At 40.7% G+C, this 27120-nt stretch overlaps 1 protein-coding gene and 1 non-coding gene across 2 annotated transcripts; both read right to left on the reverse strand.

Annotated features, from left to right (window-relative positions):
* Positions 1-27: 27 nt before the first annotated feature.
* On the reverse strand, positions 28-26561 carry LOC117299356 (condensin-2 complex subunit D3-like). Its single transcript, XM_033782885.1, has 33 exons — positions 26498-26561; positions 25362-25526; positions 24169-24330; positions 23823-23900; positions 22994-23211; positions 22320-22453; positions 21815-21914; positions 20715-20833; positions 20276-20474; positions 19681-19868; positions 18815-18965; positions 18228-18390; positions 18003-18088; positions 17523-17686; positions 16267-16336; positions 16011-16129; positions 15472-15574; positions 14561-14827; positions 13856-14117; positions 12954-13200; positions 10110-10218; positions 9269-9353; positions 8229-8333; positions 7254-7408; positions 6850-6939; positions 6154-6321; positions 5918-6002; positions 5104-5270; positions 4461-4627; positions 3910-4087; positions 2861-3026; positions 1993-2074; positions 28-949 (listed from the first exon to the last, which is right to left on the reverse strand). The coding sequence occupies exons 1-33, from the start codon at positions 26559-26561 to the stop codon at positions 712-714; spliced, it is 4854 nt and encodes a 1617-aa protein (XP_033638776.1). The 3' UTR covers positions 28-711.
* On the reverse strand, positions 8846-8922 carry LOC117299719. Its single transcript, XR_004520099.1, has one exon. It is a non-coding gene; the product is annotated as a small nucleolar RNA SNORD35 (small nucleolar RNA).
* Positions 26562-27120: the final 559 nt, after the last annotated feature.

The raw sequence follows: 27120 nt of genomic DNA on the forward strand, positions 1-27120 counted from the left end.
CAAGATTAATCCTAAGTTAGGAAGATCTTTGGTGAAATCGACGGCTGGTCCATTAAAGGTGAGGCAATAGATTGTTTTTTTTGTAACAGTAAAACTTGTTTAAGGCCAAAATATAAAGAAAGTTATAACAATAGCAGTCACTTGTGAAAGTTTCATCTGAACACAATGTCAACTTGATAAGAAAACAGCATAACAGTGTTTTCACAGGGAGTTCCAAAGAGATGCAGTACGTGGAATACAGCTGTTTACAATGGCTCCTTGGTCTACATCTCAGCAAATCAAGAGTGTATGGTTGAGAAGAAGCAGAAAGCCTGGTCTCAGCTGTTCATAATTTCAAGCTCAGGGCCAAATTTCATAAAGCCTGTAAGCACAAAAAAGTAGCTCAGCGCAAAAAAACACCTTTTTTTTAAAGCATAGATAGGTTAATACGGCCAGAATACCACACAGTTGCCCTTGCTGCAACTGCCTGGTACCCCAACCATTTCTTGCTTTAGCAAAGAATTTTTTTAAGAAGATATTTCTCCTTAGCAGCTTTATGAAATTGGGCCCTAGGACACTACATTCAAGGCCTGGAATTTCATCTTTCATTCTTCCATTGGAAAGTCTATGGGTTACTTTTGAAGGGGCACCAAGCCCAAGACCACGGGCAACGAAGGCCACGTACTGCGTGTTATTCCAGGGACACTCCATTCCTCCGCCATCTTCTCAAGTTTACTTCTGTGTTGAGCGTGAGCTTCGTCTTGTCCGCGTCCCTCTCTGACCATCTGAAGTGTCTTTGCTCTGATTCAAGATGGAGGTGCTGGCTCTGGTCTTTCTCTTCTGAGCCTGGCCCTCCCTCTCTCCGTCGTTTCTGATGGTCGCTGGATCGGTAGGAATGCTCTTGGTTCTTGACTTGGCTTGAGGGCGTGGCTTTGGGGAGGTGATGTTCCAAGTTCTTGGTTTAGGGGTCCTGAATCAGAAATAATAAAGATATTGCTGAAGGTCCAGTGTGTTTTGTAATGCACGTAAAATAACCAAGTGCACTTATCAGAAAGAGTAGGGGTTCCCCCCCCGGTGCTCCTGGGACCAATTTCATAGCGCTGCTTAGCACACAAATTTGCTTAGCATGAAATTTCTTCCTTGATAAAAACAGGATTACTAACCATTATTTCCATTTGTTACATATTGCTTGTGACTGGTATTCAGCTGTTATTTGTTTATCCTCAAAACCACGTGGAAATTTGGTTGGTAATTCTGTTTTTATCGACGCAAAAATTTCATGCTAAGCAAATTCTTGTGCTAAGCAGCGCTATGAAATTGGCCCCTTGTTTGATAGGCTGCACCTTGGTGCTATAAAGGTGGTCTCATACTTCAAAATCAATAGCTCCACAATAGCTTGCAGGGAAAAAATAATGAGCGCCTTGATACGCCCATCGCTATATCTATACTATTAACGCGTAACCAGCGCCATCTTGGATTGAAATTAGAAGGTCCAGTGGCCTGGCATCCTTGTGGAAATCAACACGGTTGTGTGTGTGTAACTCAACACGTTTGTGTGGTTTCAGACGTCGGGTTGCAAGTCTACAAAACCCCAACCCAAACTCCCACTTACGAGTCATCTGATTGGAGGAAGTTTGGGCGACGACCGTGTGTCAACCACTGGTCGATGTTGTTACCAGACTTCCTAGAAATCTTTCTGACAGGTGACTCATTGTGGACAGTGTTTCGCAGATGGTTTTCCGGATTGGTTCACTCATTGCCCCTTGCCCGCCCACCCGCCATTCGATCCGCCATTTTTGGTCGGGTTACTTTCGTGTTGTACTAAGCATGGTTCTCTGGATCGGTTCATTCGTTGCCGCGCAGGGTCGAAGAGGCTGGGTGCCAGGACAAAACCGAAACAAATGAATGAAGTAAGTCATCGTGCTGTATAAAGCATGTGAAATCAAGCTTCATCCTCTAGCGGGTTGCCGCGCGAAACGCGGCATCCCGCTTGTTAGATATGAATTGACTTACGGTTGATCAGGGGACAACATCATCAGGAGATCTCGTCGATTCTCAATCTGGAGCTGAGGATTCCAACTTGGTGTTCCTTGAACTGAGCAAAAACAAGACGAAAAAACAAACATGAAAAACAAGTCTGTGCTAAGAAGAAGGGTGGGCATAATGTTCTACAAAGCATTTTTTCAGTCACAAAAGCCATGCAATAAAAGGGGCCATGACAATAAAAATGGCATTACTGAGTACATTTATGTGGCTAGATTTAAAGGCAGTGGACACTATTGGTACTTACTCAAAATAATTATTAGCATAAAACCTTACTTAGTAACGAGTAATGGGGAGAGGTTGATGGTATTAGACATTGTGAGAAACGGCTCCCTCTGAAGTAACGTAGTTTTTGAGAAAGAAGTAATTTTCCATGAATTTGATTTCGAGACCTCAGATTTAGAATTTGAGGTCTCAAAATCAAGCATCTGAAAGCACACAACTGTCCATGGTGCGACAAGAGTGTTTTTTTTTCATTAACATCTCGCAACTTTGACGATCGGTTGAGCTCAAAGTTTCACAGGTTTGTTATTCTATGCATATGTTGAGATACACCAACTGTGAAGACAGTCTTTGACAATCACCAATAGTGTCCAGTGTCTTTAACCCAAAAGAGATTCGTTTCCATTCCAATGCAGAATTTAACCTTAATACAACAGGCATGATATTTGTCCATTGGAAAAATGTAGGAACATTTTATCGAGTACAAGGGCTGACTGTTCCTTTTTCTGTTTGGAAAAACAAATTGGAAATCAGACTAAAATGGGAAGAGTATCATGCCTGCTACAATGACATATGAATGGAAGAAAATCGATCAAACTTCAAAAGTTCTTCTTACTTTTCTTTGGGTCCTCGTCACTAAAGACTCTGACGGGTAGAGAGCTTGGGGTCGGGGAAGGGGGTGGAATGACGCTCAGGTCCATCGGTGCATGGAAGGTGATATTGGCGATAGTCTGATCCGGAGTGCTAATTGCTCGACCACGAAGACTTGGACGGGTTGGTGTCTAAGTAAAATGAGATTATCAGTTAGAGCAAATAAGGAAATATTTCCAATGTTGGGATTAAAAGTCAACACTAATTGTATAGTTATTGGAAAAGTTTTACAGGTTATGCTAGCAATGGTATGATCAGAAGTGCTGAAGGCTCGACCACAACGACCTAGGGCCTTTCTCAAACCTCGGCTTGGCTGCATCTCTGGCTTGGGCTTCGTGCGCTGCGGACGTAATGGAAACGCAGAAAATATGAACCTTCAGGCCTATATACATTTTTGGAGCAGCGTGGAGCCCAAGCCTAGGCCATTTTCATTTTGCAAAGGGCACTTCCAAGTAAAAACCTTAAAGGCACTGGACACTATTGGTAATCACTCAAAATAATTGTTAGCAGCAAAAACTTACTTGGTAACAGGCAATGGAGAGCTATTGATAGTATAAAACTTTGTGAGAAACGGCTTCCTCTGAAGTAAGGTAGGTTTTGAGAAAGAAGTAATTTTCCACTAAAATATTTGAATTTGATTTCGAGACCCCAGAATTAGATTTTGAGGTCCCGAAATAAAGCATCTGAAAGCACACAACTTCGTGTGACAAGGGTGTTTTTTCTTCCATTATTATCTCGCAACTTCAATGACCAATTGAGTTCAAATGTTCACAGGTTTGTTATTTTGTGCATATGTTGAGGTACACCAAGTGAGAAGACTGGTCTTTGACAATTACCAATAGTGTCCAGTGGCTTTAAGTCTATGTGAAACTTTTGAAGGGGCACAAATTAAGCCAGACCATGGTGCAATGGAGCCCATGGCCTCCAGGTAATTCCAGGCCTGCCATTAACAATATCTTATGATTCACTTGTATAAACAGTAACAGTACCCTCCAAAAGCCCACAACTCCTCACCTTGCTCTGGTTCTCCTGCGTACTCTCCTTCAACGGTGACCTCTCCTTACTCTGAAGGTCATGACCTCTGACCTCATGTTGGGGTCTAGAGGTTGACTTGATAGGAGTGAGACGCTTGGCTGAAGCTATGGCCCTGCGAGCTGAATTCACTATCGCTTGGGCAGCCAGGGATATTGGTCTGGAATACAAGTTCAACATATTTTAAATGCCCCTATATTACTTAGTGTCCTTCATATAGGCTTGGCGGCTTTGCTATGGCTTGAATTTCTATCTCCCAAAACAGTTTCTTTCAGAAGTAGTCTCCCAAATTCCAAAACCTACTCTGCGGTAGTAAAATAAATATCATGACAGATTCTCAAGAGCAAATCTACAGAGCAAAGTAGATACATGTACACATCCTGCTACCCCAAACTGAACAGACTTCAAAACGAGACGTTATGAAAATTCTTATTGGATTGTTCCAAGCTATTGAAAAAAGAAAAACCAAAATGAAAAGTGAATTAATATTTTTGGTTTGCTTAATGCACAAACATTAATTTATTTTCCAATACCTGTTGTTCCTGATGGGAGTAGCTGGGAAATCATAGACGTCTGCTCCATCAGGCACTTTGGTCGTGGCAGGGGGCGTGTCCACTACACCTGGACGAGGAGTTCGGATGATTCGTGGGGAGCAGTTTGAGACGGATCTTGGGGACAGCAAAGCTTGAGCCACGGGCGTCTTAAGGTGGATAATGGAAGAGAAAAGAAAAAAGAAAAAAAAACTTAAGTATAGTTCACACTTCTTGCGAATAGGAAGCAAATTTGATGTCACAAATCTGCAATGAAAATTTGCAAAAATTAAGCTGTGCTCAACTCGCACAAAAGAAATTGCAGCGAAACCCGAGTTATGATGCCACATTCGCTTCGCAGGAACCAACAAGGGTGAGGCCGTTGGGCCCCGTGCCTCTTTCAATGTTGGCTCTCATTGCACAGTCTTCTCCACTTAAATCAACATTGAGCGGGGGGATGGCGGAGAGAATGTTTATTGTCATGGGAAGTGGACAGGGAATGTTTATTGTAACATTGGAAATGGGTAGCCCAACCATTTTGGCCAGGATTGTAGATGGCTCAATTGGTAGACCGCCGGCGTGTTAAACCGGAGGTCGTCGGTTCAAATCCTGATCTAGTTAACTTTTCAATAAACTGTAGTCTTACATTTCTAGGTGATGCAACAGGTGTGGTTGGTTTGCTGCCTGGGCGTGGTGAGGCTACAGCGATAGATGCTGCCTTCTGTTTCTTAGCTGCCTCGATCTGCTCCTCATCAAACCGTCTCAGATCAAACTCAATCTCTGTTGCCAACTGGCGATCAGCTGCGAGGATATCTAAGAAAAAATAACAATCAAAAATAACTTAGAAAATTGAAGTAGCTGTTGCAAACTGCCTACCAACTAAAAGGACCTATGGTATAGACCATGTGAACTTTGTTTACAATAAGTGTGACCTTGTACATTCTTTGGGTATTCCGGCAGGCAAGATACTGCACTGGTCCTATGGGAAAGTTGACATTTTGTGTCATAATTTCCACATAAATCCAAGAGTTATGAAAGTAAAAGCTGGACAAATTTTGAAATGTGCCCCTTTTCATCGTATCAAAAGTTGATAAGATTAGACAGTGCAATATCCATAAAATATAAGATTTTATGTTTTCTTCCATTGAGCTGTGTACAAATCTTGCATGCAGGAAGTCCAGGCTTGGTGGCTCTTTTGTAAACATGTGATGTCATAGGTCACATGGTCTATAAATGCAAAAAGTAGTTTATGGCCTGACGTTTCGACCCTACCAGAAAATTTCTCAAGGTTAAATAACAAACATGAACAGGTATATAAGTTTAACATAAGCAGTCAAGAATTTTGGCCCAGTTCCCCAGGATTGCTTTCAATTGTTCTGTTTTAATTGACTCAAATCCTGGCAACTCAGTAAGGAAAACTCAGAAAGTTAAACTTGTACTGAAACATTTTCTCTATTGACCTTTGACCTCGTTGCGGTAATCTTTCATCAGCTGTTTGAGGTAGAGCATCAGGTGTCGAAGGGTCGGAGAACGAGCTTTCTCAAGCTATGAAGTAATCAATAAACAAGAAATTAATAAACAAGAAATCAATAAATAATAGTTTAGGAAGAAGGAAATCTTTAAAATTACGACCTTAAAACTGTAGAAAACTTGAGACCTCCCCTTTAATAGTAAAAATTGCCAGCGTTTTTCTTACGTTGTGCTTGAGTGCTATGACGATTGGTACAATGTTCTCAATCATATTCTGCTTAACGACTTGAGTAATCAGCTTAGTCTTAGCTTGATTGATGACGGCTTCAGCCATCTCCATACGGTCATCGATGTCAGTGGGCGCTTTGGATCGCAATGAGGCTAGTTTGATCTCCTGTTGAAAACAAAAACCCATTCAATTAGTAAACAAAAAATTTAATAGGCCATGGTTTGACCGTAGCAAAGTGTTTCTGGGGTCGTCCTTGGAGATATTAAAAATGAATGGCTAGGACGGGTAACGCGTCCTAACTAGAGATAAGACTAGTCTTAACTCTTTGTGAAATCCACCCAGAAAGGCTAAATGCATGCTTTCTCCCTCTCTCTCATAAGTGAATGTTCAATTTGAATTCCTCTCTGATTAAATCCACTGTTGCTATGTCCCACAGTTCAGGGCAAGCTCCCACAGTTGAAGGGCTGATGAGGGTGGTCAGGGTTACAGACATGATATTTCCTTAGAAAAAGTAGGAACATTTTATTCAGTAAAAGGGCTGACCTCTGGGTTCATGTGGTGTAGGCTCTGCGGGACTGTTCAGGCTATTTAATCACAATTTGTAAAAATTGTCCAAGGGCTAAACAAATCGTTACTCAGACTAAAGTAGGAAGAGTACCATGTCTTGGTTAATAAGTTAAGAGTTTTTCTTACTTTACAGCAGAGGATGTCCAAAGTGTCTTGAAGGAGGATGTTTGTGTCTTCATCAAGAGGTAAGACACCGTCTACGATACCAGCAAGTACCTACAAAAACAAATTTTGCCATGTAGGTGTGAATATCAAATGCAAGGATATTATGTTAAATATTACTTTAAATATCGAGTGATAAACCACATGGGAAACTGACTGGGAATATATATTGTTTTCATAATTTGGGTGTAACAAAGAAAGTTGAGCCGCTTCTGACTGGCACCATGAACAAAAGAAGACCTCCAACATAGGGCTAGATAGCTCAGTTGGTAGAGCGCCGTCACGTTAAATGGGAGGTCGTTGGTTCAAATCCTGCTCCAAATTTTTCAGATAAAACCTCTCAATAGATGAGAAGGAAATTAACTCACCTCCTGTGAGAGTTTAGCTGTTAGTTTGAATCGGTGCTCATCATTCATGTGCTGAAGCATAAAACGATAAATGGTTCTCCGTTTGTCAGCATTGGGGGCGCCCTTCAGAGAGAATAGTTTCTTCTCACGCTCTGTCTGGCTGAACTGGTTGTAGACTAAGGAATGGATATGAAGATTATAACATTTGAAAATGTAAAGGCTTTTGGGGAAATGCTGCTCACAAACTCTGAAACTGGAATCCAGGTTTTAGGAGGTACATTGAAATGATGGCATTTCCAACTTTTGATAACCCCTGGAGTTATAGATTCTAAAGGAGCTTTTCGGAACAGAATCACCAGTGCTAGAAAAGTAGATCCATGAGCGTGGCTTTATTAATTTGGAGAAAAATACAACATTTTCTTTTACCAGGCAGACTTCAAAAGTCTGAACTCAGATAAAAGTCTGAAATTTCTTATCCCTGAGTAAATAATCTGCAGAATTTAAAACACTTGCTTGTCATTAAAAGACGCAAATTTTGTCATTTTACAAAACAATTTTTATTTCAAAATGTCAAAATTTGAAAGATGATTGGATATAATAACAAAATAATAAACTTACTTATAAAGCGCTTTTTACAAAAGCGATACAAAGCGCTTACGAAATTCAATAGCAACCAAACAAAGATAAACTACATGTTTTACAGACAAAACAATGCAATTAACAATGATTCAATCTAGAGTAACTTAGGATAGAGGTGCGTTTTTAATTTGGATTTGAAGAAACTCAGGGAATTGGTTAAACGAACAGATTGAGGAAGGTGATTCCAGCATTAAGGCCCAGTTGCAGCAAAAGCTTTAGATCCTACATTGGTACGTGATCAGGGGGCATTCAATACAACAGCTGAAGTGGATCTTAAATTATACAAAGACTGGCGGGTGTGGAGAAGGTTGCAAAGATTGGATAGGAGATAGACAAGATTTAGGATTTGCAACTCACCATTGTGTTTGTCGTAAGCGTTGAAGTGGAAGACGGACTCAATAAAATGATGGAACAGCATGTTAGGATGACGTTTCAATAGCAACTGAACCAAGCAGAACTCAGCTGTCGATAAAATATCAATATTAAATATAACAACACAAGGGTCCACAGTGATTTCAGGAAAATAGAGGATGTCAATTAATTATCAATATATGTTGGGATGACGCTTCAATAGCAATTGAACCAGGCAAAACTCAGCTGTCGATAAAATATCAATATTAAATATAACAACACAAGGGTCCATAGTGATTTCAGGAAAATAGAGGATGTCAATTAATTATCAATATATGTTGGGATGACGCTTCAATAGCAATTGAACCAGGCAATACTCAGCTATTGATTAAATATCAATACTCTGCTGTCAATTAAGTATCAATATTGCAAATAATATCATAACAGGTCTTGAGACAATCCACGACACCAACAGCAATTGCCATGGTGCCCTTTGAAAAGTGCCATTACAAATTTAAACTTTCTTCATAGAAAGTGCCCCTTATTTAGAGGAAAATTGCTGTGCCCCTTAACGAACGAAGTTCAAAGCCCCTACAACAGTATAATGGATTTGGGCGTGTTTATTTACTGCATCAGCTAATGCCATGAGGCAGTATCACCATTGGAAGTCTGAAGACCATCGTGAGAAACATCATTTGCAGTCAATTTAGAAACAAGATCGAAAAAATAATATACCATTAGAAGTCTGAAGACCATCGTGAGAAACATCATTTGCAGTCAATTTAGAAACAAGATCGAAAAAATAATATACCATTAGAAGTCTGAAGACCATCGTGAGAAAACATCATTTGCATTAAATTTAGATCAAAAAAAATAAAGAGACCTACAAAGCTGACACTCTCTGCAGAACACTTAATAAACAAAAAAATATATATAAAAAAACCTATTGCAATTTTCACAAAATTTTGAACAAATAATAATGAAAATGAGAAAAAAGAAAATGAGGAGAAAATAATGACAGAAAAATCTTTGGTGAAAGTACGCACCAAAATCTCTGATTTCCTTGACGTCATCTACAAGGCTTGTGATGAAATGAAAGAACAATGAACCCCTCCACTTGATGTAGTCCTCCTACAATGGGGCGATTAAGTCAAGAAACACTGGGCTCAAATATTGACTTCAATTCAATTTTTTTTAATATTGGTGAAAAAGGAGAATAATACAAAAAAATATGTACAATAATAAGACAAAGATTTAACACTTCATAGGACAATAGTTTTGCTCATAATTTTCAAAGCTTTTCCCTATATTTATCTAGGGTCATTTTGTATGAAAAAATAGATGTTATTATAACAACCCTTACAACTATTCTGCCTTTTCATTGGTTTAGAGCGCGTCACATGATATGTCTTAATTTTACTAGACGGCGGCCGTGTGATAGTGCATCGTTTGCCGTGTGATAGTCCGACGACTATCACACGGCATGCAGTACCCAGACGTCTTTTTACCCACCTCGAACCCAATCAGTTGTGCATGTGTGTATCTGAATCGCGAGTACGAAAGCTATGTGTACGAAGATGATAAATAGTCTGTTGGGGTGTTAAAAAACAAATATTGACTGCTTTAACTCGTGCTATGGTTAAAACTATGACTCCCTCGGTGATCCCCGGACTGTTAAATTTTCCCTCGGCTGCCCCTCGGAAAAGAAAAACGCTCCAGGGAGCACTTCGGGTGTCGTAGTTTTAACCATAGCACTCGAAGCAGTCAATATTTGTAGCTCAGGGAACCATAGTTGTAACCATGAAACTGTAAGTTTCCAAAGAAAATTAGGCTGAATCACAGAAAAAAACACAGACAAATTTGGAGATAAAAATAGGGAAGTCTTACCAGCAATAGATGGGTGAGAAGAGTAAGGCTCTGTTTCCTTACTAACTCAGACTCATCTTTGAAGCACATTGACAGGTTAGAGATGTGACAATCTACAACGCTGGGATATCTAGAAGCAACAGATACAAAATGAACAATTTATCCAGGGCTGCTGCGGCACTCAAAAGGGTTTTTCAAAAACAATATCAACCTCCACCCTCATCCATACCCCTGGGCGAAGAGAAGCAATGAAAAAGCATTTTACTCAACGCCAAAAGTGTTAGGATTGGGACTCGAACCCACATCCTGATGACTAAACCACCAGGGCCCAATTTCATAGAGCTGCTAAGCACACAAATTTGCTTAGCATGAAGTTTCTTTCTCGATAAAAACAGGATTACCAACCAATTACCATTTGTTGCATGTTGCTTTCTCACTGGTATACAGCTGTTGTTTGCTTGCCCTAAAAATCAAGTGGTAATTTGGTTGGCATTCCTGTTTTTATCAAGGGAGAAGTTTCATGCTAACCAAATTTGTGTGCTTAGCAGCGCTATGAAATTGGGCCCTGAACTTGAATATGATGCTGCTAAACCGCTCGGCCACGCACCCTAGCCATCTGTGACGACAGACGGCCACTTTAAGGTGAGGGCTACACTTGTGATGGGAATAACCCTGTTTCAGCCCCAGGAGTAGGTGGCTCCTAGTGGATGCTACCCATGCCAACATCCTTACAGGCTGTGAAGGAGCCCCAGGAGTAGGTGGCTCCTAGTGGATGATACCCATGCCTACATCCTTACAGACTGTGAAGGGGGTAACCCTGTTTCAGCCCCAGCAGTAGGTGGCTCCTAGTGGATGATACCCATGCTTACATCCTTACAGACTGTGAAGGGGGTAAGTCTGTTTCAGCCCCAGGAGTAGGTGGCTCCTAGTGGATGATACCCATGCCTACATCCTTACAGGCTGTGAAGGGGGTAACCATGTGACAGCCCCAGGAGTAGGTGGTTCCTAGTGGATGACACCCATGCCTACATCATTACAGGCTGTGAAGGGGGTAACCATGTGACAGCCATGTGCCTACATCCTTACAGGCTGTGAAGGGGGTAACCCTGTTTCAGCCCCAGGAGTAGGTGGCTCCTAGTGGATGATACCCATGCCTACATCCTTACAGACTGTGAAGGGAATAACCCTGTTTCAGCCCCAGGAGTAGGTGGCTCCTAGTGGATGATACCCATGCCTACATCCTTACAGACTGTGAAGGGGGTAACCCTGTTTCAGCCCCAGGAGTAGGTGGCTCCTAGTGGATGATACCCATGCCTACATCCTTACAGACTGTGAAGGGGGTAACCCTGTTTCAGCCCCTGGAGTAGGTGGCTCCTAGTGGAAGATACCCATGCCTACATCCTTACAGACTGTGAAGGGGGTAACCCTGTTTCAGCCCCAGGAGTAGGTGGCTCCTAGTGGATGATACCCATGCCTACATCCTTACAGACTGTGAAGGGGGTAACCCTGTTTCAGCCCCAGGAGTAGGTGGCTCCTAGTGGATGATACCCATGCCTACATCCTTACAGACTGTGAAGGGGGTAACCCTGTTTCAGCCCCAGGAGTAGGTGGCTCCTAGTGGATGATACCCATGCCTACATCCTTACAGACTGTGAAGGGGGTAACCCTGTTTCAGCCCCAGGAGTAGGTGGCTCCTAGTGGATGATACCCATGCCTACATCATTACAGGCTGTGAAGGGGGTAACCATGTGACAGCCCCAGGAGTAGGTGGTTCCTAGTGGATGACACCCATGCCTACATCCTTACAGGCTGTGAAGGGGGTAACCCTGTTTCAGCCCCAGGAGTAGGTGGCTCCTAGTGGATGATACCCATGCCTACATCCTTACAGACTGTGAAGGGAATAACCCTGTTTCAGCCCCAGGAGTAGGTGGCTCCTAGTGGATGATACCCATGCCTACATCCTTACAGACTGTGAAGGGGGTAACCCTGTTTCAGCCCCAGGAGTAGGTGGCTCCTAGTGGATGATACCCATGCCTACATCCTTACAGACTGTGAAGGGGGTAACCCTGTTTCAGCCCCTGGAGTAGGTGGCTCCTAGTGGAAGATACCCATGCCTACATCCTTACAGACTGTGAAGGGGGTAACCATGTGACAGCCCCAGGAGTAGCTGGCTCCTAGTGGATGATACCCATGCCTACATCCTTACAGACTGTGAAGGGGGTAACCCTGTTTCAGCCCTAGGAGTAGCTGGCTCCTAGTGGATGATACCCATGCCTACATCCTTACAGACTGTGAAGGGGGTAACCCTGTTTGAGCTCCAGGAGTAGGTGGCTCATAGTGGATGATATCCATGCCTACATCCTTACAGACTGTGAAGGGGGTAACCCTGTTTCAGCCCCAGGAGTAGGTGGCAACGTGCTCCTGGTGACAGTAAGAGTGTAGCCCTCACCTTGAAGTGGCCATCCTGCCTTGTGATGTTAGGGAAGCCGCCAGACACACAAGGCCACTTCAAGGTGTGGGCTACAATTATTTTATTCCAGAGGCAGTTGCCACCTACTCCTAGGGCTGAAACAGTGTTACCCCTTTTACAGCCCATACGGATGTAGGCTTGGGTATCATCAGTCCGAAGCCATGCTGGTAGAGCAGAAAGCACTACCTCCCCAATTTTACGAATGAGGAAACCTCACCACAGTGAGTCTAAAGAGCCATTCTTCCTTGCCCCAGAAGCAGGTGGCAGCGTGTCCCTGGTGACAGTCGATTTGGGTCGACAGCCTTAATCAGTTAAGTGTAGCCCCACCTTAAAGTGGCCGTCCGGCCTTTTTGTTGGTCCTCATAAAAACTAAAAACTAAAAATAATGCACCCACCTGATGCACAAATCACACATGATAACAGCAACGTTATTCCTGACGGCCGGATTAGTGGATGTCTCCAGCTCACGCGACAACGCAGCGATACACTGCTTGGCTAGAGTCTCATGCACCAGGCACAGCTTGCCTAGAGTGATGAAGACATGAGCACGGACCGTGTCTGAGAGAACAGTGTTACCGAACTGGGAGAGGGGAGGTTGGGTCTGGGAAGAGATCATGGCTTGCGATCCGGGAAAGGAATCTCCTGTTGGCAAATAATATAAAGACATTAGTTTTGGTTGAACAAAGGAAAATTTACGAAAGCGGTATTTGGGGGTTCTTGAATCTGCAACCTCTGGATTAAAATGCAGGTGCTCCACCCACTGAGCTATCCAGCTCTAATGTGTGCAGTCTCCCTATTTTGTCGATATCTTTTATTCCGGTGTCATATTTTGTCAGTATCTTTAAGTTAAAAGCCATTCAACCTGTAACTGCCATGCAGCCAGGGATCACACCCGAGTTTATAATACAACCTGGGAAGATACAGTCAGGGGATCACCTTAAGGGGATGCACAACTTTTTTCAACAAGGTGTTAAAAAATTGACTACGTCAATTTCGTTTATGGTTTCTTACTTGATATTTGATGATAACTTTATTATAAATCAAAAGGGAAACCGTCTGGGTAATAACACAAATAACAAATTGGGGTTGAACAAAGACAAATTTACTAGAGCAGGATTTGAACCAACGACCCTTCCGGATTAACGTGCCGGCACTTTACCAACTGAGCTATCTATCCCTAACTGACAAGCTTCCTATGTTGTCAACATCTTTGGTTTACCCCAAAATTTAATGATAAGATATTTATATGAAACAAAACCCCCCCAAAAACAATCAAAAACACAAGTAACTTCTTTACCTTCCAACTTGGTCGGACCGGCCAGGAGAGACTGTACCAGCATAAACATCCTTCGAGACATCCTCGCCGGGCAGAGACACGCCACCTCACCAAGTATCCCTAAGTATCTCACTAAGGTACTCTCGCAGATTGCCATCTGGGACGATCCATCCTCAAGGATCATCCTGGACAGGTACACGCTGCATCTCTGAAGAAGCTCATCTGTTATTGAACTCATGAGGGTGCTGTTCCTGTCGGTGGTGCCGTCGACTGCGAGACATAACTGTGAAAAGGGTAGAAGTACAAGTTGATGTTTGACCTTTTCCAAATTAATTTAAAAACGTGGGAACAGATTGGTCTTGTAGTTTTCCACTGCTTTTCACCTCTGTGGAACCTGGTTCGAACCTCACCGTGGCCTAGCGGTTAAGAGCACCGAACTCAAGCTCTGGTGTTTCTTATCAGCAGAATGTGAGTTTGAGTCATGGTCTTGACACTTGTGTCTTTAAGAAAGACATTTAAATGCACATAAAAGAACTTAACGTAAAGAGAAGGCAGCATGATTGGCAGCATATTGCCCCACAGCACTTTGCAAATCACTACATGGTGCTATGTAAATAAATTGGTCTTCTTTTTCGAGCAAAGCTCCACATACCTCGAGGGAAAAATAATGAGTGCTTAGAGTGGGGGGGGGGGGGCATGGACGCCCAGTTGGGTGGGGGTAATAACCTTATTAAGTGTTGATATCATGGAGCTGCTCAGCTCCGGTGATGAATCAAACGCCATCAGTTTCCCCTTCAGATCCCCGATCATCTCTTGTCTAACGTCGTCATCAAAGCGTCCTGCGAGGCTCCCCATCACAGACAGGACTCTCTGCAAGGTGGTGAGTGGAACAGACCCATCGGCTGACTTGTACTGACCCCAGGCTTGCGTGATGACCTTTGGGTCAAAGGTCGGGCAGCAGGGTGCAACCTCAGCGAGCAGGAGCCATGCAGCCTGTTAAACAAATCAAGGTCATTTCAGAATTGTTTCAAAAAGCAAAAAACAGTTAATGGCCCGACGACTTGACCCTAGCAAAGTCTTCACTGAAGGCTAAACATTTCTAAAACAGACATGATATTGGGTTCTTGATAAAAGTAGGAATATTTGATTGAGTTCAAAGAATAGTCTACATGTACACATGGTGTTGGCTCTAAAAGAAATTTCAGTTTTTTTAATCACAATTTTTCAGATTTTTCCAAGGGCCAAAAAATTGAAAACAGACTAAAGTATGCTTAAAGGATTTGGGTACTTTTTCAAAATGTCCATAGATTTACATTCAACTTACAGGATTTAAAGATAATGACAGTTGAAAGCTTCCCTTCAAATATTACTTACTGAGGTGCTGTAGAAATGAGTAAAACAATGTCATGAAAATACGTTCGTAAATGCTTAAAATAATTTTCATGACATTAACTCATTTCCCAAAAACTACAGCACCTCAGCACGTAATATTTTCAGGGAAGCTTTCTACTATCATTTTCTTCAAAGGTGACAGTTTTCTGCACAAGACAGGAAAGTAACTCAACTCTTCAATGATCAGATTGATGAACAGATAATACAACTATAGCAAAGATTGTTACAGCAAAAATATTTCCTACCTGGTTGTTGTCATGGTTGATATGAGACGTCACAGCTCGGACCAGACTGTTGGAGAGAGCTTTCTGCTTGGCCCACAATGAACAAGCTTTCTGGAGATAGCGTCTACAGAAACATAGAAACAATAAGTTGGTAAAGAATGAAGGAAACTTCACAACACAAACTTTTTTAAGAGTTCTGTTGCACTAAAAAACAAACACCAGGACATCTTCAGACCTGCTGACAAATTTAATGTGAGTTTCCAACGTGTTCGCAGCGCCTTGTAAACCATTAACATATGCTATATAAAATTGGTCTTGTTCTTATAGCTCCACAATACCTTGCAGGAAAATACTGAATGTTGAAGCGCCTTGAGCATCACTGAGTGACGGATATGAGCGCTATGTAAGAAACCACTGGTGCTGTATGTGAACCATGAATGCCTTCCCTTCGTCCAGGAGTGAAAGAAATGGCTGTTTGAGAGCACAATGTCACAAAGTTTTGGGAAGGTTATTTCAGAAACAGATGGGGAATACTTGAGAGATATAAAACAACAGCTTACCTCAGGTCTCCTGAGCCGTCTTGGCTCAAAATCCCAAGAAGATTCCATGACAACCGTGATGCATCATCGTCACCATGGTTACGAGCAGTGATGCTGTCCAATAGAATCTCTTTTAGGAGCTAAAGAATCAAACCATGACAAATAATCAATCAAAATAAACAAGACATGCTAATTTGGTAAGGGAAAAACCCCAAAAGCAATCAAACAAATACCCCCCCCCCCAACAAAAAAAACCCATAAACATTTATTCCCTCACCTGTAGGCATTTTTCTTGAGCTGAAACTTCACGATCGAGGACCCCAGGTAGGATGCTCTGAAGCCAAACTCTAGAGGGAGAAATAACCACAAGAAACGATTACTGATAACTGCTGGGCCCAATTTTATAGAGCTGCTTAAGAAACAAATTCTGCTTAAGCAAAATAATCCATGCTTAGTAAAATCAGAATACCGGCCAAGACTCCACTCAATTGTTATGCTAAGTAAACAATAGTTCTGCCAGTCACAAGCAATGTATATGTCATAAAATTTTTGCCATGATTTTTGGGGTTGAACAAAGAATTGACTAGAGTGGGATTCGAACCAACGACCTCCGGATTAACGTGCCGGCGCTCTACCAACTGAGCTATCTAGCCCTATATTGGCGGTGTCCCTATTTTGTCAATATCTTTGTTCGGGGGTGCCAGTCAGAAGCCATACAACCGTTAACTGCCGTGTAGCCAGGGATCACACCCAAATTACGATACAACCTGGGAAGCGGCAGCTAGGGGATCACCTTAAGGGGATGCGTCTTTTTGTTTCAGATATCAATATAAACCACAAGGGAAACTGACTGGGTAAATTTGTAAATGATTTTTGGGGTTGAACAAAGAATTGACTAGAGTGGGATTTGAACCAACGACCTCCGGATTAACGTGCCGGCGCTCTACCAACTGAGCTATCTAGCCCTATATTGGCGGTGTCCCTATTTTGTCAATATCTTTGTTCGGGGGTGCCAGTCAGAAGCCATACAACCGTTAACTGCCGTGTAGCCAGGGATCACACCCAAATTTTGGCCAGTAACATGTGTAGAATAAGCGAGCTATTTTCGTGCTTAACGAAATCTTTAGCTTAAGCAGCTCTATGAAATTGGCCCCTGGACATTATCTTTAAGTTTGTCACAAAGTAAAAGCCCAAGAATTGTGCTTCTAAATTACACACATTTTTCTTTGCTTAGCAAGTGTTTTTGCTTAATACAGGCTTAATTAAATACTGCCATGATGGTTAAGTCATCTTGGTGAGGTTTCGAATACCGATTATAACACTTGTGTCCTTGAGCAAGATGCTTTACTAGTTTGTTGATTTTTTTTAATTCTGCAGGTCTTCTTTTACCCCAGTAGAGTAGCTAGAGCCAGGTAAAATCCTTCATTTTAGACAATTTAACAGATTTTGCAGTTGTTCTTTTATAGATACTTTGCTACGTTATTTAGGTAAATAGATAGAAGCTTCTGATGGCAAATTTGTCAAACTTCTTACTTTTGGAGGGGTACGCAAGTTTTCTTTTCCCCGAGTAGAGTAGTGAGAGAAGCCACAGCCTGTTTACGGACAGACAGAGCTGGATCAAGACATGCATCATGAAGAACTTGAAGCTCCTTGATGGTGATCGTGCTTCCGTCAAGACGTAGGATGTTCTCTAAGGCCTGAGAGGGGGAGATTGGAGGAGAGGGAAGGGGTAAGAAAAACATTAGTGAGAGGGGGGTGTCTGGGAGTCTTTTGGACTGTCATTTTTAAATTTTCAGCTAATTCTGACATCTTTTACCAAATCCTGGCTAAAACCTTGACGTCAGGATCATGACAGTGGCATGTTTCCATCTGAAGAAAATGTCAACATTCTAAGAGATATAATAATGCTTTTTCTGTGTGCTTTCTGATCTTTCCGAAGGGAGGGAAAACCAGAGGGCACAGAGAAAAACCCTCATGGCATATAGGAGAGAAACAATCCACAACTCTACTTACCTGAAGTGCAGCCTTTCGAACACCAACTTTTTCATCACGGGCTCGCTTCTGAAGCATACAAATTATATTTCTGCCCACAGTTACAGCTTTAAATGCAAGTAAAAAATATATAAAAAAATAAGAAAACAACAAGATGAGTAAAATGTTTTGATATAAATGTACTGCTACCTAATCATTTTATAATAAGCATTCTCATTGGATAACTAAAAACATCGTTTAACTTACAAGAGCTGCCATTGGACATCTCTAAGAGCAATGCCGGAGACCCGCCCATGAGGTTACCGGGTGTGGCTCCATCTTGAGCCTCTTCTGTCTCTCCGATCCTCGAGTCAGCGGTTGGCTCAGGCTGATTGTCTTGGTTGTTACACTCTGGGGTTGCAGGACAACTCTGTGCAAAATAACAATTCAACAAATCGGAAGCGATCAAGCAAAATGAATAGTTTTTTGACCCAGGTAATTTTGTATATTTTTGTTCATATGAAAAGAACATAATGCATGCTCTAATACTGATAAACGCCACGGATATACTTTTAATCGTGTTAGAAAGTTGTAAAAGTAAAAACACAAAGAGATACCAGAGAATGAAATTGAGAAAAATAAGTTTAAAGTGGAGTTGGTTAGTGAACACACAAAGACACACTTTCTTTCAAAAATGATTTTAATCTCTTGTGGATGCTATTTAACATATTCCAATTGTAATAATAAAAACCACAAAGGGGGCAATTACAAATTTAATTTGGGTTGAGCAAAGAAAAATTTATTAGAATAAATAAATGAAAAATGAAAAAACTACTGGACTGATTAATTTGTACCTGTGGATTTGCAGCAGTCAGTGTGTTCAGGAGAGGAACTGGGGTGGTTCCAGACGAGGGAGAGAAGAATAAAGCATTGAGAGCTTGTTGGATGGATGGGTCTGTCGAGGTTGTGAAGTCAGCGAAGCAAGTAAGAGCTTTAGCACGTACCCTGAATCAAAATAAGAAAATATCTTTCTGTAGAGTTAAAGTTAGTTTTTAAAGTACAGAAACAGAACTTAGAAATGGCCCTAACATTTCTGTCCAAAAGTCAGCGAAGTAAGAGATTTAGCATGTACCTTAAATCAAAATAAGACAATATACGTCTCTATAGTTAAAGCAGAGTTTAAGATTCAGAAACAGAATTTTGAAAATACCACAAACATTTCTGTCCAAAAACATCAAAGCAATTAAGAACTTAAGCACAAACCCTCAATCAAGATTAGAAAATATATTTCTGTAGAGTTAAATTAGTGTTTAAGATTCAGAAACAAAATTTGTAAAATACCGCAATAATGTCTGTTCAAAGACAGTGAAGCAAGTAAGAGCTTTAGCACATACCCGAGTCAAAGTTAGAAAATATATTTCTCTAGAGTCAAGTTGATGTTTTAGAAACAGAAATTTGAAAATATTGCAAACATTTCTGTCAAAAAACTTTGAAGCTTAGTGGATCAAGGAAATTCTTGTTATTAAATTCACTGCGGTGCAGAAAGAATTTTTAAATTGGTTTCAATGTTTGACCAGCTTGCTCCAGTCATTGTCAAGAGACTGAAAACAAGAACCAGCTTATGTTGGTGCCCTGTTGATTGGTGTGAGTTTACATTTGTTCCCATCAAGGTTGCATCCTTACTTTACAGCAAAGGTGGTAACAAAAGAAACCAGCTTACGTTGGTGCCCTGTCAGAGCAGCGAGACAGCAGCAGTTGCGTCAAGAAGGTAGGTGATAAGAACTGTTGTTGACTAGCTGCAGGAGCTGCTGCAGTTGCTCCTGCCGTTGCTGCCGCAGCATCTTGCTGGTCTTGAGGTGTCTCCAGGAGAACTGCAACTACCTCTAGAGCAAACACTCGGTGACCAATCTGTGTAGGAATAATGATTAATACTTAACACAGAAAAGGTACAACACAAATATTTTTTACGAAAACCTTTTGGAACTAACCCCCCCCCCCAAAAAAAAGAAAAAATATTAAAAATAAATAAAAAGGTAATGCAGTTAGACTGTTACATGGTTTTCAAACATTTCATACAATATTGTCAGATTTGATAAAATATGTAAGTTCAGTCTTGATTTCTGGTGCTTGAAGAGTGAAACAAGCAGTTGGTCAGGAAACTTTCCAAAGTTGGCTTCTGATCTTATTACAGTTGAAATACAGAGGAATTTATGAAAAGAATTAGTTTTTCCAAACTATTTTGATGAAATGTTTACTTGACCCAAAGTAGTAAGTGTGAACAAAAACAAGAGGAACATTTCATAAAAAGTTCATACCTTAACATTCCTTGAATATTTGTACAGCCATTCGATAAACTTAGCTCGATGGTTGATCGGCATGTAAGTCAAGATGAGAGCTACAGTCTCGGCTGTCTTTGCCCGGTACTCGGCCTTGTCGGGGACTTTAACGCAGAGGTGCTGTAGGAGCAGACGTAGACTTGGTATGGCTTCGTCTTCAAGATCATTCTTCATACGTCTACATGGAGTTAATACAATAAAATCTCATTGTTAATTTTTTGTTTGTGTGCAAGTTTGCCCCAAACAAGGCTAAAAACCACTCTTGGCATGGGGCTTCAAGAAGAAGAGTTATTTAATGTGAAAAGAACTTGAGGGAGCTGAAGATAGGAATTGATATTCCTCTTAAAACAGTCTAGATTGTAGGATGGAGAAAAACATGCACCAGGCAAGGAGTGCCATAGAGACTAGCCGTACTTACTTGATGAAAGCAATTGTATTAGACTTTATAATCTGTATTGTCCTTGGGATGGTTGCCATGGCAACGTTTCCATTCTCTCCAATCAACATCAAGATGTTAGGCATTAGATGTTTCAAAACCTGCAAAATTTAAAGACACAATAAAGAAAGCACCGAAAAATATATTAATGAGGTAATTTCGGCAGGGCTGTATGCTTCGTTTTTGAAAGGGCAAGGGCACCAAGGCATTTTCTTCTTGGTAAAGGGCACCCTATGATGAAATTGCAAATTTGTACTAGAGCATTTGTACTGGAGTATCAGGCCTGAATTTGTTTGCTTCAGGGTGATGTGAAAGGCAAGGTTTCAGGAGGGTGCTATGGTAAAATGGTATTTGATTGGCAGAAAAAAAACTTCATGTAAAGGTATTTTGTGGCGTGTCCTAGCCGAGTGGTCTAGTGCACTAGACTCAAACCCTTGTGGCTAAGTCATCTGAATTAGGGTTTGAATCTCTGTCATTGTTTCTGGTGCACTAGACTCAAGTTCTGATGACCAAGTCATCTGGGGTCGATTTCACTAAAAACTTAAGGCTAGTCCTAAGTTAGGACGAGTAACTCGTTCTAACTAGTCTTAACAATTTGAAAAATCCACCCCATGGGTACTGGTTCGAATCCTGGTCATGACATTTGTACTTTGAGCAAGAGGTCTTAAAGACAGTGGACACTATTAGTAATTACTCAAAATAATTATTGGCATAAAACCTTGCTTGGTAACGAGTAATGGGGAGAGGTTGGTAGTATAAAACATTGTGAGAAACGGCTCCCTCTGAAGTGCCATAGTTTTCGAGAAAGAAGTAATTTTCCACGAATTTGATTTTGAGACCTTAGATTTAGAACTTGTGAGGTTTCGAAATCAAGCATCTGAAAGCACACAACATCGTGTGACAAGGGTGTTTTTTCTTTCATTATTATCTCGCAACTTCGACGACCAATTGAGCTCAAATTTTCATAGGTTTGTTATTTTATGCATATGTTGAGATACACCAAGTGAGAAGACTAGTCTTTGACAATTACCAATAGTGTCCAGTGTCTTTAAGAGGGAAAACGAATCTAATCTGAATCTTACCAATGTGAACATATCGGTGACATGGCCATGTGACGTTGAACACAATGCTGCTAGGCCGAGATAGGACAGATGTCCTACTGAAGAACATGCTTCTGGGTTTCTGCGGAGGAAGAAACAAAGTTTAGAGCACTCTTTAATGAAAGCAATTTTAATGAATGTTTTCTTGACACAAAGCTAAAATCCACGCAACGCTTCAGGCTACAAAAAGAGCAAGATAAAATTTGTGGTTTTTCGCTTACACTGGGGATGAAGAATATAATTTTGGGTTTGTACCCATACACCAATGTGTGTTAAAGGATTGGTAAGAAACAAAATCTAAAGATAACAAATTTACATAAAACTTACACGGCATAATGATGATGATAGTTGAAAATATCCCTTGAAATATTTCTGTCTGAAGATTCATATTTTGATGAGAAATCCAGTCTGTTCTGGGTGAACAGGTCTGTAGATTGCCATGCAGGATTATCAAGAAACTTTTTTTCAAATTTAATAAAAAACTCACAATTTAGAGTCGAAGATCTCAACTTCTGTCTGGTCACCGGTGACCCGGGTCAACTCTGACATCACCTGCATTGCATGCTGGGTTGACTGCTCGGCATCCTTGAATGAGGAGGCTCGAAGCAGGTGAATGAAGTCCTAAAGAAAAGGGGGGGGGGAAATAAATAATCATAATTCAAATCCCCTTAATGATCCCCTGGCTGCTGCTTCCGAGGTTGTATCATAAACTTGGGTGTGACAGGCTATACAGCAGCTAACGGTATTACGGCTTCTGACGGACACCCCGACAAAAGATACTGACATTATAATAGGGCGACTGTCTACACATGGCTTGCTATCTCAATGGGTAGAGCGCCAGCACATTAAACTGGAGATAGTTAGTTCAAATCCTGCTCAAGTCAGTTTGTTTTTGTTCAACCCCAACTAAAAATAATTTACTTATAAAAGAGTGGCATGCAAGTGTGGTGCTATGCGCTAACTTGTGCATGGCCAGGTTTCTATTTCACAAAGAGTTAGGACTGGTCCTAACTTAGGACTAGTCCTAGGAGATACTAAACACGTATGGCTAGTCCTAAGTTAGGACGAGTAACTCGTCCTAACTCGTCCTAACTAGAGGTAATATTAGTCTTAACTCTTTGTGAAATCCATCAGAGAACTTTACTCTATCTTTGAATTTACCATGAGAGTTCCCATCACTGCTGATTTTATTCTCGTCACTTCTTGAGGAGTCAGGGCGTTTATTTCATCCTCATTGTCTTCGTCCTCATCAAACGGGACGATCGCATCAGCACTTCCTTCTCCATCATCAACACGTCTTGACTTGTTGCCACGGCGACCTTGTGATGCCTGATTGCTGGAAGGTGGACCGGATGCATTCCTCTTGCGCTTAGCGGATACTGTGGACAGACATCAAAAAGGATAAATAGTGGCGAGGGTCTTTATTGATCTGCTCCTACCATAAACTCACCCACTATTTCCATCATACAAAATTTCAGGTTTTACTCAAGTCAAATTTGTTTACCTTGATAAAAGTGTCGTCATTGTTACAGGCCTAGAATTACACAAAGGCGATGGTCTTTGCCTTGGTGCCCTTTCAAAATTGTCCGATAGCTTTTAAGATTTTTCAATTGAAGTGCCCTTTCCAAATTGAAAATGGCCTTGCCCTGGGGTTGTTTTCACAAAGAGTTAGGACTAGTCTTATCTGGAGTTAGGACGAGTTACTCTTCCTAACTTAGGACTGACCTTAAGTTTTTAATATCTCATAGGACTAGTCCCAACTTTTTGTGAAATCGACCCCTGGTGTTTGCCTTGGTGCCCTTTCAAAATTTCCCAATAGCTTTTAAGATTTTTCAATGGAGTGCCCTAATGTTCTGCTGTTACCATAAACTTACCTACCCACATTATGAAACTTCAGGTTTTACCCAAATCCAATTTGAGTAAGCTTAAAGTTGTTCTTTTCTTTTACTATAATATCTTAAGATTTCAAGGAGCAGGGAATACTTTATACCTGAATCTGGCCACTGCTTCAGTAGGTCAACAGCCTCCTGAAATACCAAGGGATGGAAAATCTTGTAGGCGCCGCTACCTGTCAACAAAATAGGAAACATTATTTAGTCTACTGGCAATGATTATTCGAATCATTGAGACCAATTAACAACTCACTCCGTGGTAGTGAAGTTAATAACAAAGTCCCCTCGATCCACTAAGCTTACGTAGTAGTGAAATAAGCACGACACTTCTTTTCAGAACTGAGAAAAATCTACTCCGTTGTAGTAGAGAAGTCTCCCGAATTGCTTGGCACTCTGTTTGAGTTTTCTTCCTCCATGGTTTACAGAGAACATAGTGAGACATACCTGGTATTTCATTGAGTACAAAGTAGAGATCGGCAGCCAAAATGGCGGTTTCTCGTTGGATAGCTGAAGATATGACCCTATCAACACCACACATGAAATAATGCAGCAAAGCCAGCAGAGAGCGAGGGGATAAACCAGCGTCTGATAGGACACTCCAGAAACCTAGGAAGTACAATAGAACAAGCAGTCAGCAGGATTATTGGTAATTGTCAAAGACCAGTCTTCTCACTAATAAACAAACTATATAATAAACCTGTGAAATTTTGAGCTCAATCGGTCGTCGAAGTTGCAAGATAATAATGGAAGAAACACCCTTGTCACACGAGGTTGTGTGCTTTCAGATGCTTGATTTCAGGACCTCAAATTCTAAATCTAAGGTCTCGAAAAATCAAACTAGTGGAAAATTACTTCTTTCTCGAAAACTACGTTACTTCAAAGGGAGCCGTTTCGCACAATGTTTTATACTATCAACAGCTCCCCATTACTTGTTACCAAGTTAGATGTTATGCTAATAATTGAGTAATTACCAATAGTGTCCACTGCCTTTAATTCCAAGGCTTGGAATTTAGACTGGACCACAGGCAGAGGCCAGTGATTTTAGCAACGAGCTTCTAAACTCATGCTTTGAATTTTGTTCTTGAAGGGGTACAGCAATTTTCCTGTGGCAAGGAGCACTTCTTTTGAGGAAACTGGAACTTGACAAAAGGCACCAGGGCCACGTTTCATAGCGCTGCTTAGCAACCGATTTTGTGCTTACTTTGCGATTTCCATTTCATAGCGCTGCTAACTGTAAGCACTTGAAAAGGCATGCCAACCTTCCAGTGCTTACCGCAAGAAAATAAATGATGTCACAATACAAATCCATGGTAAATGCGCAATATGACTGCCCAATTTTTCTGTTACCCTGTGAAATGCGCTTGCACCTTAGCAAATTTTTCTGCTACGGTAAGCACAAAAATTTGTATATCGTGTAGCAGCGCTATGAAATTGGGCCCAGAGCACACGCACATGACACCAAAGTTGCAGTTATGATTGGTCAATAAATTTAGGGGGTAGAGCTTTACAAATCAGTCAATTCAAAGCCCTGGGGACAGACTACTCCTAGAACTATGAGGTTTGCTTTCCTCTTCAGGGAGAGTTTTAACGAAATGACCTCGTAGTTCTAGGAGTAGGGACAGACAATCTGCTCCTACCCTGTGGAAGAGTAGCGAAGTCAATCCGTGCCCACGGCACGCATGATTTGATGGCGTCCTTCAAAATACGCACATATCCTCTGTTGTCTGTAATCTCCTGGGCAAGGCTTTGGGGCAGTTCCGGCTTCTCGGTGAAGTCTTGTTCCCAGACTGCATCCACCCATTCTGTCAACGAAAACAATAATGTTGTTATTGTGTGTGTGATTATGATTAGCAATAGCATTGACAATGTCGATGTAGGTTATCTACCTAGCTAGACTTTAGTTTAGGCTGTTTCTGAAATAGACTTAGTTTAGTTTCTGAAATAGCGATTTTGCCTACAGCTACGGCTAGATCAGCGCGTCTCTGCCAGTATTTTTTTATTAATAATAATATTTTGAATTTAAAATTCAATTAAATTAAATTAAATAATATTTTAAAGCCATTATACACTTTCGGTACAGAAAAAAAAAAAAGTTCACAGATTTACAAATAATTTACAGGGTTTACAGTAGGTTATGGTGAAAGACTTCTCTTGAAATATTGTTCCATGAAATGATCTAGAAAACATTAAAACAATATCAATTCTCGATAGCGAGAATTACGGATTTATTTTAAACACATGTCATGACACGGCGAAACGCGCGGAAACAAGAGTGGGTTTTCCCATTATTTTCTCCCGACTCCAATGACCGATTGAGCCTCAATTTTCACAGGTTTGTTATTTTATGTATAAGTTGTGATACACGAAGTGTGGGACTTGGACAATACTGTTTTACCGAAAGTGTATAATTATATAATATAATAATATATATAATAATTGATTGTTAATGAAATTATATTCAATTTTAATAAAGATAAATCTTTTCGACATGACCAACTTTCACTCACTTTTCACTCAGTAATAATTTTATTGTAACAAATATTACTATTACAATATTTTGTATGCAGAGCACTGCTGGAAATAATTCTTGAAATAAAGTAAAACGCCCTCTATCGTTCAACATTTTAAAATTAAATTGCATATAAACAAACACGGCAACGGGAGATTTGTTGACGACTATTTCAGTTTTAAAAACGACATCAACCCCAAATAATAAACTACTTTTGATCTTTAGGTTATTGGTGTTATTTAGTTTTATTTATGTGTCACTTACGCTTTTCTAATTCTGAAAACCGTAATCTTTGGAGAGCGTTCGTCATTTGCGCAGGATCAGCCATTTTGTTTATTGGGCACCTGTCATTCAAAAGTCCCCGCCAAAACAATTAAATTTCAGTCGATGGTGAATCTATTTTCAAACAGGGGTAACTTATTTTTAAAAATTAATTGATAATCATGAAACTAATTTAAATACATGTATAAACAGCTTTAAACAAAAAAATAAATATAAGATTGATTCAAAACAAATGTAATGCTATTTTGTTGTATGAAAAAACATGTAAGATTAAAAATTGTTTTGGGAAATAATGTACTCCCCTATTTTGAAAATTGTAAAATCCAAAGGTTTGAATCGCTGACCTTTTAGACAATAATTTGTTTACGTCATCTAAACAAATATTTATAAAAAAGGTTGTCTGCAGGAAATAGCTCTTGAACTTAATTCAAATATCTTTCTTGCAGATACTGTTACCCTATGATGACTTTTTTGTATTTTTGTGAGTGTTTTCTGTAAGTTTTTGTCTTTTCTGGACTCAAATGTGGCCGTGACTTTTGTCACGTCAAAAATAGAATCCGCCCCATATTGCGAAACTACAGTCCCTGCGTGAAGACCATGAAACC

Source organism: Asterias rubens, chromosome 14, assembly GCF_902459465.1.
Source record: "Asterias rubens chromosome 14, eAstRub1.3, whole genome shotgun sequence".
Classification (NCBI taxonomy): domain Eukaryota; kingdom Metazoa; phylum Echinodermata; class Asteroidea; order Forcipulatida; family Asteriidae; genus Asterias; species Asterias rubens.